Source organism: Siphateles boraxobius, unplaced genomic scaffold, assembly GCF_051911475.1.
Source record: "Siphateles boraxobius isolate OS27281-9 unplaced genomic scaffold, OSU_SipBor_1 56, whole genome shotgun sequence".
In the NCBI taxonomy this organism is placed as follows: Eukaryota; Metazoa; Chordata; class Actinopteri; order Cypriniformes; family Leuciscidae; genus Siphateles; species Siphateles boraxobius.
This window is the reverse complement of record NW_027509182.1, coordinates 2751878-2764105: the sequence shown is the minus strand read 5'-3', so window position 1 is coordinate 2764105 and position 12228 is coordinate 2751878. Positions and strand designations below refer to the sequence as shown.

Below are 12228 nucleotides of genomic sequence, written 5' to 3'. Positions count from 1 at the left end.
TAATAATGTGTAAATGTTTCATGAGCACCAAATCAGCATTCCAATTCAACTCAAGGTCCATGCACAGCCTGCTTAGGTGCAGGTAGATAGCAGGAACAAACTTGAATGATAATAATAATAATATCACTCTACCGCACACAGTTGACTTTTTTTTTACTCTTCTTTGTTTTCTACTCTATTTCATTGAGAGTGAACAATGCGTTTCGCATATAGCGTCGTCAGGTTCGCTCAGTTATGGTCAGAGCTCTCAGGTGTATCTTAATTACCTTGAGTCACATGATCAGTTGTTCTTAAAGTCATAATATTTTAAATGCCAATATCCAACACATTCCCATAAATACCCAGTTAAGAAAATTGAATTCATGATTCACATCCTGAAATGTATCAACACAATATATACATAATTATCATCAACAAATAATTAATTATCCTCATCGAAAGCTCAACAAGAGCAACACGTTTTGTAGAAAAATATATGTATATGTTACAGATATACACTCACCTAAAGGATTATTAGGAATACCATACTAATACTGTGGTTGAACCCACTTCGCCTTCAGAACTGCCTTAATTCTACGTGGCATTGATTCAACAAGGTGCTGAAAGCATTCTTTAGAAATGTTGGCCCATATTGATAGGATAGCATCTTGCAGTTGATGGAGATTTGTGGGATGCACATCCAGGGCACGAAGCTACCGTTCCACCACATCCCAAAGATGCTCTATTGGGTTGAGACTTGGTGACTGTGGCGTTCATTTTAGTACAGTGAACTCATTGTCATGTTCAAGAAACCAATTTTAAATGATCCGAGCTCTGTGATTTGCATGGTGCATTATCCTGCTGGAAGTAGCCATCAGAGGATGGGTACATGGTGGCCATAAAGGGATGGACATGGTAAGAAACACTGCTCAGGTAGGCCGTGGCATTTAAACGATGCCCAATTGGCACTAAGGGGCCTAAAGTGTGCCAAGAAAACATCCCCCACACCATTACACCACCACCAGCAGCCTGCACGGTGGTAACAAGGCATGATGGATCCATGTTGTCATTCTGTTTACGCCAAATTCTGACTCTTACCATCTGAATGTCTCAACAGAAATTGAGACTCATCAGACCAGGCAACATTTATCCAATTTTGGTGAGCTCGCCTCAAGGTTGTGCGTGTTGTGGCTTCACAAATGCTTTGCTGCATACCTCGGTTGTAACGAGTGGTTGTTTCAGTCAAAGTTGCTCTTTTATCAGCTTGAATCAGTCGGCCCATTCTCCTCTGACCTCTAGCATCAACAAGGCATTTTCGTCCACAGGACTGCCGCATACTGGATGTTTTTCCCTTTTCACACTATTCTTTGTAAACCCTAGAAATGGTTGTGCGTGAAAATCCCAGTAACTGAGCAGATTGTGAAATACTCAGATTGGCCCTTCTGGCACCAACAACCATGCCGCGCTCAAAATTGCTTAAATCACCTTTCTTTCCCATTCTGACATTCAGTTTGGAGTTCAGGAGATTGTCTTGACCAGGACCACACCCCTAAATGCATTGAAGCAACTGCCATGTGATTGGTTGATTAGATAATTGCATTAATGAGAAATTTAACAGGTGTTCCTAATAATCCTTTAGGTGAGTGTACATCATCAACATGTCCACAAATGTTACAGATACATGCACTGCAGTGAGGCTAATAGTCAATGCCCCATAACCCATATTTATAGAAAACAGCTCAAATCCTGTCATTCGTTCACCAAATCAGCATATTTGAATCATTTCTGAAAGATCACGTGACACTGAAAACTAGTAATGACTGCAAAAAATTCAGAGTTGCCATCACCGATACAAATACATTTTTATAATATTTCACATTATTACTGTTTAAATGCAGCTTTGGTGAGTATAAAAGACTTTAAAAACATTTTAAAACCCTACTGACTCCAAATATTTGAACGGCATTTTATAGTGGTAAATATTAATTTATGGGATACTGCTGAATTTTCATTTTAAAGGGTCATTTGCTATTTTCCTCTCTTGCAGGGGAGCCACATCAGTGGTGTTCCGATGCCATCAGAAAGGCACCCAGAAGCACTATGCTGTGAAAATGCTGAAAAAAACAGTAAGTGCACTGACAGATTTCACTCCACATGTTACCATGCTTTGTTCTCTTGCCTTTGTTCTGCCACGTATAGCCAAGGAGTTTCTGGTCAGGACTTCCTTCCAGCAGCTAGGATCTTAAAGACCTCACTGCTGTTTGTCTTGCATTTATCTACATCACTCTGATGCATGATGGGTAAAAATTGCTGTCAGCCAGTGTTGTTGTCAGAGCTGTACTCCACATACCTTGCCATTTGTAACATACCATCATTTGTGCTTTCTTTGCGTCTGTGTAGGGAATACTAATGCTATCTTAGGCTTTTCTAATGCATATGTAATTATATTATGATGCTATATATATAAGGTGTTATGGCATTGCATTAAGTTGCTGCATAAATGTAGTGTCAAGTTACAGTAAGAACAGGGCCTACTAAAAAACATGGTTGAAATGGAAAGAATAGAACAAGTATAAGAATATGAAAATAAAGGTTTTCTTTAAAATACAAGTTTTGTATGACATAAGGGTGAATAAATGATGACAGAATATTTATTCCCTTTTAGATGTGGAAAATTGTTTGATTTACTCTTTGATTTTTGAGTTGTTCTCTCTGCACTGAGCTCATGTTGCTATTCCACTTCATCTGATTGTAATGGCTTCATAATTGTGCACCTTTTTCACTTTGTTCTCAGACAATATCTTGGTTGTTCTTGCAGGTTGACAAGAAGATTGTACGAACGGAGATAGGTGTATTATTGCGCCTCTCTCATCCAAATATAGTAAGTCAAAAGGGTAAAAAATCCAGGGCCTTGTCTACTTGTGTCCTATGGTAGTTACACAGCCTAAAATATGCATAAATATACAAGAACACTTGCTTAGATGTCTCTGCAGTACTCTCTGTGTTTGATTTAGTAAGGTCTGATTATGCAAATGTTAGTCAGACATTATAGCTACCGTAGACTATCAATAATTAATCATTTGATGTTTTTGAATTCCTCCAGTGAAACGTTCTCTCTTTTTTCATTCCATTTTCTGTCAGATCAAACTGAAGGAGATCTTTGAGACCCCTGCAGAGATAAGTCTCGTGTTAGAACTTGTTACCGGCGGAGAATTATTTGACAGGTCAGTTCACCATGGGGGTAAAGTGCTACAAGCTAATAATGGCTGTTTAAGTTGTGAACTCCATGCTGTGTATTGACACTTTTTCCCAGAACTTTAATTAATGGTGTTTGTTAAGGCAAGCATCACTATTTCTAATGTCCATACTTAGAGTTAAGGCTTTTCCGTATGCACTAACTTATTTTGCTGCCGATATGATACCTTGAGGAGAGGTGTGATAACTTTTCAAAGCAAGCAAACTTTTTAATTTTTGCAAGGAAAGGAAAATTAAGCTTAAAATTTAAAAATATGTTTCAGTGTCATATAAAAGTAATACTTAAGGGCAAACAAAAAAATATGGTTCTATAATAGGCTTTTATTTTTCCTTTGTGTAAAAAATACTAAAAGTTAAAAGTATATGAATATAATAAGAGTATTAAAAGTAAAACAGGACTAGAGGGCCTGCATAGCAGCATGGGATAAAACACACTGAAAAAGTGGTAACCTTGGTAATATTTAAATTAACAGGGTTTTATTCAAATCAAAAATTTTGTTTAACATCACTGAATCGACCTAAATTATTTTATACCAACAAAACTGGGGGGTTAAATCAGGTAGAAATCAACATATCACCACTTTTTACAGTGCAGAAAACTTTAGCAGGGACATATAGCAATGCCCTGGCAAGAAAATCATAGTTAATCATGTTAAAATCTAGTTGGTCTAGTAAAAGACTTCTTGTAAAAACTGTAAGACCTGAATTTAGCTTCATCATCTGTTACAAAATAACAGGTGCATGTCTGCAGTCATGAACTAATCACTTAGCAGAATTAGACTTTAATAGAGGAACATTTGTGACTGTGAAACCCACTGATTTTACTGTTATTCACTCCATTTTATCCTCATTCAGGATTATCGTATTTCCCGTTTCCATACAGCTGTCCACATGAGTCATTTAAAAGAAAAGCCTCTTCTTAAGGACAATCGATAGAAACGTCTCCATTCATTTTGTGTGCTGAGGTCTTGTTGACTCACTCTAAGGCTGGAAAATAATGAAGTGAAAATTGGAAGAAAAAAAAAGTCAGCCAGCTTTTTTAAGCTCAATATGGAGTTACACTGGAGACCAAATGGTGCCTTCCATTTTTCAGGGTGGTGGAGAAGGGTTACTACAGCGAACGAGATGCTGCTGACGCTGTTAAACAAGTGCTCGAGGCAGTCGCGGTGAGTTTATTACATTTCTCGGCTGAAAGCGATTCTCATCTTCTATTTTTTTAGCTTTTCCTGAACTACTGAATACTGATTTTACATGGGACATAGTGTGGCAACACAACAATGTACCAACGTTGTTTGCCATTAATATTGCTCTGAACCGTATACTGTACTGTAGACCCAACAGTGTTTAAAATTATTAAAAAGACAAGGCTGAATAAGAAAATTAACAATTTTGTAAATGCATAAACAACAGCAGAGGTGTGATTTATCAGCCTAACACATGAAACAAACAATGGACCAAATATTGTATTATAGGCTGCTGAACATGAGAAATGCACAGCCACTAAATTCATTAATATATCAAGGAGATTTCAGTAAGAGAGATTTCAAATTTCAGTTTTTAAATTGCAACAGCCCATTTTTTAAAATATTTTTTGTGTAGTTTTTCACTGTTTTAGAAACAGAAACGGAGCATGCCATGCAACCTGTCCATGTTGGCATCTACCGAATTATTTCTAGGCTAGCAATTAATTTGGCTAGCTTGTACTAAACGACAGATGATACTGTAGGATATTGTAGAGTTTGATTGGATGCACAACGTTTGACCTCACTAAGAAAAAATATGGTAAACGTTTTCTTCCTTTTACAGTCAATTTCTTTAACCATCTTGCAAGGATACCAGAAAGAGCCATGACTCATTACTATCCACAAAATACTGTTTACATTGACCAGACTCTGCCCACAGGCATTTGGTAACAAGGGTTATTATTGTTAACTAAAACTAAAACTATTAAAACATTTTTGTCAATTGAAATAAAGCTGAGAATAATAGATGAAAAACTTGCTAAATGAAATTTAGAAATGTTGCCTTGCAAACAATAACTGAATTACTAACTGAAATAAAACTAAAACTGAACTAAAGCTAAAACTAAAAATTGAATACCTAAATAGTGATAATAAAAAGTATGTTTACATATTACACATTTAAAGAAAACCTTTATTTGTTGTCTACAAAACATGAATGTTTCCCTGAGAGAGGGAACGTGTCACTGCGTCATGGAGTTGATGCTATGGGAAAGCTCCGCGTGAGCTGGTGTTTAAAGCACGTTTGTTATACGGCAATCTAGATGGGCTATCGCAGCCAGGTGACGGGACAGGCGCTCCGGCAGGGTATAAGTGGGCACCTAGAGAAAACGTCATCAACTTCATATTGTTTGAAAGAAGACGTACAGACATGCCAGAAGTATGACAACACAACGCAGTGTCTCATTCCCCCTCTCCGATACGTTCCCTTTCGAAGTGGACACAACGGGAACGTTAATACCCACTACACCATACTAAACAAATGCCTGCTCACTGTGATGTGAAATTCTCCAATGAGCTAGGCTATAGCTAAAAATTGCCATACAGTGCAACGTGACCAAGGGCTAAATTGCATGAGGTACGACATCCGCAGCTCAATACTGTGCACACTTCCTGTAAACAGGGGCAGAACTGACTTGGTAGATCGCAGCAACACCGCTTCTGCCAGCAGCTTCCAATAAGGAGGGGCAGACTAGGGTACTGCTACCCAGACCTAGAGCATCAGCTCCAAAGGACAACCTACTCCAAGTGAGCACAGGATTATTGTTAAGTTTTGAACAAGCATCTCAACAGCCCGGAAGATGTGTGCAGGGTGTCAAGGAAATATTCTGAGCCCTGCAAGGTTCAACCTCAGATGTCGCTCTGTGGCAACCATAACAGCAAGAGTGCGGCCAATGGTACGAGCCGCCTGCTTGGTTGCACGGAGAGCAAGGTCTGTGATGTGGTGGAGCTCCAGGACTGCGTCTAAAGACACCCCCTCTCTTAGATCTGAGTTCTTCAGTAAGTCGGCCTGGTACACATGCAACACTAACATGGTGTGCAGTGCACCAGCAGCCTGGCCCGTCACCGTGTATGCTTTGCCCCCAGCTGCGATGTAAACCGGCATGGCTTAGAGGGCAGGACTGGAGCCTTCAGTAAGGATGCCACGCCAGGAGAGAGATCAGAAATTGTAAAGCAAGCTATTTGACAAGCTAGATGTTACCTATAGTGAGTTTTTCCAGTGTGCTGGTTTTACAGTAAGTGTAAAACATACTCTATGGAACGTCTCGGTTACGTATGTAACCCTCGTTCCCTGAAGGAGGGAACGGAGACGTAGTCGACGTGTCGACTGATTGGGATCACGCTTAGGGAGCCTGTCATCTTCGAGTACAGTTAAAACGAGCCAATGCACATTGGCGTGCGAGATCTGCATCTCACGCTCCGCCCCGCGGCGGGGGTATAAATACGAAAGTGGATGCATATGCTGAGGAGCTGAACGGAGCCCTGGAGTCAGCGGTGGTCCAGCAATAGTGGTGAGTACTGTGGAAGAATACACATATGGGATCGCCGTAGGGATCACAACATATGGACCCAGCCTAACAGGTTCCACCAGTTGCATACGAGTGAAAGGCCTGGTTTCGGATGCTCCGCCACGTCCGTAGCTGAAGGGTATGGAGGAACTCGACAGGGTTCGGCTAAAGAGGAACTCTACTGGAGCAAGAATTGCACACGTATCCAGTCCATAGAAGGGGAATGGCGCAGCAAGCCGACACTCCGAACCGAGCTTACAGTGAAACTGGCTTCATGAGAAGGGAGCCCACGGGAAGCAGACTTGAATTAGAGAACTTTGAAATCTGCTGACCTGAAACAGAGCCCTTAAATCTGCCACGACAAAGGCGATTCAGTTTCCTTGCTCCCCTCAGGAACCTGATGATCAAGTCGTGCTTCCCCATGGATTTGTGTCCACTGCATCATGATGTGCGACAATATAGAGGCAACAAACATTTTGAGGGTGGAGGGAGACAGCCCTACTCAACCCATGTTACAGGAAAGAAAGCACAGAAGTGATCGAACACCTTCGGGCAGCGATCAGGTTCCACTCTAGGGCATAAGGATGCCTCGTTAGAGGGTGCTCTTGCAGAAGTGATGGATTCTACGACATGTCTGTGGTAGATCACCCAGAACCACCGCGTCCTGTCTTTTCGGGACCAGACATGGAGTTTCCAGAGGTGAATGGGTGCCATCATGCCCCGTCCCTGAGAATGTACTCAGAGGAATGAGTCAGAAAGGGGCTGTCGAGAGGAGCAAAAGTTCGGGGGAACAAAGTCCGGTTAGGCCAATAAGGGGCAACTAGGAAGACCTGCTCCTTCTCCTCCCTGACTTTGCACAGTGCTGTGCAAGAAGGCTTACTGGGGGAACGCATTTCTGTGGAGGCCCCGGGGCCAGCTGTGAGCCAGTGTCTCTGTGCTGAGGGTTGTCCACTCGGACAGGGAGTAAAACAACTGGCAATGGGACAAGTCCGGAGAGGCATACAGATGTAACTGTGAGGCCCCGAAGTGGTCCCAGAACAGCTGGACCCCTGGGGATGGAGTCTCTACTCTCCTTGGGCCATAAGCTGTTATGAGACCTTGTCGGCAGCACGATTGAGCTGGCCAGAAACGTAAGTGGAATGAAGCTGCGTCTGCCATATGCCACAGGAGCCTCGGAAAAGGTTTGAGTGGGACCATTTATCACTGAAAGCACCGACCAGACACGTTCCTGCTGTGAGGCGTGTTAGACCGAGTCCAGCTCCTTACCGGAAAAAAAGATCCACAGCCCGAGTTTACTCTTTTCCCAGTTGACCTGAAGACCCAACTGGCAATGCAGCACTCGAAGGGTAGGGTTTGTACTGAAACTTCAAACCCTCAAACGTAAAAACACAGGATGGCCTGCGTTGCGGAGGATAGAGATCTGAAGTACGCGTCCTTCAGGTCGAACGCTGCAGACCAATCTCGGGGACGAAGCATTTGAAAATGCATCTCTGCGTTAGAACTTGAACGGAGGCTTGTACAGGGCCAGAATCAAGAGTAGCAGGACCAAGATTGGCCATAATCCACCACCTTTCTTGGGAACAACAAAGTTCGAGCTATAGAAGCTGGTCTTCATATTGGCTTCATACTGGTTCAATCGCATCCTTCGCCTGCTAAACTTGGGTGGACGCCGGGCGAACTGAATCGTGCAGCCGAGTCTGATTGTACGGAGTAGCCGACTGGACCGGTTCGGAAGCACTTTCTAGGCTTCTATGAACCAGGCCAGGGAACCAGAGGTACCACAGACGTACCCGGGGTGGGGCAGCAAGGTACAGAGGACAGGGACCTGGCTCGGAAGGCCGAATACGGCCCGAAGCAGGGTCTGAGTGTGGTGCACAACACTTACCTGTCTCCACGTGATGGCAGGGGGTGCTTGAGAAGGCGTGACCGGGTCCTCGAACCACACCGAGCTGCCGGCTGGCGAGACAATAGGGGCCTGGGGGGTGCAAGGCTTTACAGGGTTGCACACTGCCAGTCTGGCCCTTTTTGGGACCCAGGAATAGAGGAATTTGCTCTTTATTTTGATTCGGCTGACAGTAACCATCTGAAAAGCTCATTCCCCCATCCCTGGGTGGCCTGTGTCATGGATGCTTGGCCTTACGCTTGCCACCTGGATTGGCAACGTCTGACACAGGCCGGGAACTGTTGGGTGCAGTTCTCCACCGCGTCGCCGAACAGCCCAATCTGGGAAAGTGGGGAGTCCAGGAACCGAACCTTGTCCGCATCCGCCATATCAACCAGGTTGAGCCAATGATGGGGCTCCTGGACCACTAAAGTGGACATCGCCAGACCCATCATGCATTCCACAACGCTCTTGCCCCGAAGGGCGAGGTCAGTTGCAGTGCGGAGCTCACCTATGAGCATCATGGCATGCAAAGAGGAGGCGGCTTACCCACAGGCTTTGTAGCTCTGCCCGTCGGAACAGATGAGAACTCACAGGCCTTAGGGGGAGACGAAGATCCTCTGTCCTAAAGGCAGCGGCCGTCGGACACAGGTGCACCTGTGTCGCGACAGGCCTCTCCACTGGAGGGATAGCCTCGTAACCCACCACCGCTCCTCCGTCAAGGATAGTGAGGGGGAGCTACTCAGGCAGTTTCTGGCAGAGAAAGGTGCCGTCCATGACCTGGTAAGCTCTCCATACACTTTGGGAAAGAAAGGCACTGGGGCGGCGAACTGAGAATCAGCGTGGCCCACCCCGAGATACCGATCATCCAACCAAGACTGTTCGGGACACGGTGGAGGATTCCACTTGAGCCCGACAGCCTCGACGGCCCGTTTCAGTATAGCTGACATTCTGGATCTGGCTCGGGGAACGTTACACTCCCAGAGGGAGATAACACAGCCGAGTCATCATTTCCAGAGGTCAGTTCACCCTCCGATGCTGCAATCTGCATCCACTCCTCTGGAGGGGCCCAGAATGAAATGGCTGGTTTGAAAGGGCGATTACAGAGGTACCAGCGTGCTCAACGGTGGCTCCACCGGCTGCGGTGTGATAGAGGAGTGAGGGGCCACAGGGATTGGTTATCGGGTGGGGAAACCTCACAATGGTCCTCTGATCACCCATCCCACACGGCGCCGTAGCGGGTGTGGTAATGGGGACTCCACCGTGATATTCATGTTCTCGCAATGTGAACATGTCTCGCAAACGCACCCGTGTTATTCTTTCAGGAAATGGGACAAACAGAAATGGTTCTGTTAAAACAGCAGTTGAGAGCTCAGACGCTAGCGATCACCGCTGCACTCGCGCTGTAGAACTACCAGCACTTGGATAGTCTTCCAGAAGAACATCGACACATTCGCTCGTTGAAAACTTAAACACTCTTCAGAGACATCGACACCGATCGGCTCTGGAGCGAAAGACAACTGGTGCGCGCATCCACTTCCATATTTATATCCGCGCCGCGGAATGTGAGATAAAAATCTTGCACACTAATATGCATTGCCTCGTTTTAACAGTAGTCGAAGATGACAGGCTCCATAAGCGTGATCCCAATCAGTCGACTACGTCGAGCTTGAGCGACTGAAAGGGAACTCACAAGAGTCTCTTCAACCCAGGGCAATCCCACATACCCATGCTCACCCACAAGCTGAGTATGATTTCCTCCAAGATCTTGACACTTCCTCATGGAGATCGTGAAGAAACGGAAGGGTCAAGGGAGGAAAAAAATTATGACCGTCGAGGAAAAGTTTGTCTAGTCTGTCCGGAGCAGATTCCTCTTTATCCACTGAAAGAGTCTCAGGTCTTCAACATCTCCTGTCTCCTGGTCGCAATGACTTCCCTGAGATCCCTTTTGGCTTCCCGCAAAGTCACCGTTTCAAGCTCTGACTTCTCGGAGACGGGCATGGGCAGCCACACTCGCCTTCTGACCATGCCTCCAACAAGCTACAGAGTCAGAAGATAGGCTCCGCTGCCATACATCAAGTGTAATAAAACGGGGACCTTGCGTTTCAGATCTCCTAAACTTTCTCTATCCATATAATTTTCTTTGAGATATACAGACAGATTAGCAGTTCAGAATTCCACATGCACATCAAACAAATAGATACCTGAAGACAAGTAAGCTGATGACGTTTGGTTACGTGTGGGTTTTATTGTGTCTTGTATATCACGTGATTCCTTGTTTGTCATGTGACCCTGCCATGTGTCTTGTCTTTTGTTGTTGTTGCTCAGTGTCCACAGGTGTTCCTCGTCCATGTTTATTAGTCTCCCCAGGTGTTTCTTATTAACCACGCCCCCTTGTTATCTTGTTTAGCTTGTTTGTCTGTGTATTTAAACCCCTGTGTTTCAGTTGTTGGCTGTCGGTTGTTGTTTAATGTTACTTCTGTCCTGTTTTGAGTTCCCTGGATTACCTGTGTGTTTTTGTTTATTAAATGTGCTTGCGATTGGATTCGCTCTCCGTCTCGTTCCTGACTGGCTGTAACACGTTTTCTCTAGGCGCCCTTTAAAACTCTGCCGGCGCACGTGATGTCACCTGACTGCGGTAGCGAATCACACGGAGCGCCCTCAAACTCAGTGACTCGTTCCCCTCCTTAGGGAAACGTTCATGTATTGTAGACAACAAAAACGTACTTCTTTAAATGTGGAATATGTAAACTTTTTTTATGTTTTGAATTAACTATTATTTTTATATGTTCACTTTTAAATTTTATTTGAATTTTTTGCAATTTTGTTATGTGATATATATTAATTTATTATAGACAACAAATAAAGTTTTTCCTTTAATGTGAAATATAAAAATTGAGAAATTTTCTTGGTTTGAAATATATGGAGGACAAAATATATTTTTAAATTCTTTAAAAGTATATATTTGTATTTATAAATATATTTTCTAAAATGTACAAAAATGTATTAGAAAGTATATTTACGTGAAAGTATATTTACGAAAATATATGTTAAAATATAAATTTTACCAAATATATTTTTTGTATATTTTGAAATATGTAAAAACATATATTTGAAAAAAATAACAATTTAATTATATATATAAAATTTTTTTTTTTGCTGTTTGGGTTAATCCTGACCATATGCAACAGTGATGCATAGGTTATTCTAATAAAGACTAAGGTGGGACTACTTTTCCCACCTGATTTGTGGCCAGAAAAAATATATTTTTTGCAGTATTCGAGATTTTAATGTTCAGTAGTTTTCTGAGTCATCAAATGTACAATTATCTTCTGGCTGATGATAAAACAGGCTGAAAACTCTAGGAGACCCTAGTAATATCTAGATACCAAAATCATGAAGACTTGAAGACCCAGATTGCATTATTAGACTTTTCAAATATCCTAGCAACCACTCAGAAAAACCTAGCAACCGCCAAAACTGTGTAACTCATGCATATGTATCAGGCTTTGAGATTTTTGTCCATAAACCTTACAGTATATGCATACATTAGATCATCAGTGAAACCATTATTAGTGAAAAG

The 12228-nt window shown here is 43.1% G+C and overlaps 1 protein-coding gene across 1 annotated transcript in view; it reads left to right on the top strand.

Moving 5' to 3' along the window:
• The window catches only part of camk4 (calcium/calmodulin-dependent protein kinase IV), a 67106-nt gene that overhangs the window by 22191 nt on the left and 32687 nt on the right, over window positions 1-12228 (top strand). The window contains exons 3-6 of the mRNA XM_077206389.1: window positions 2027-2105; window positions 2798-2860; window positions 3121-3203; window positions 4328-4400. Coding sequence (XP_077062504.1) covers window positions 2027-2105; window positions 2798-2860; window positions 3121-3203; window positions 4328-4400 — 298 coding nt within the window. The remainder of the gene's footprint in view (window positions 1-2026; window positions 2106-2797; window positions 2861-3120; window positions 3204-4327; window positions 4401-12228) is intronic.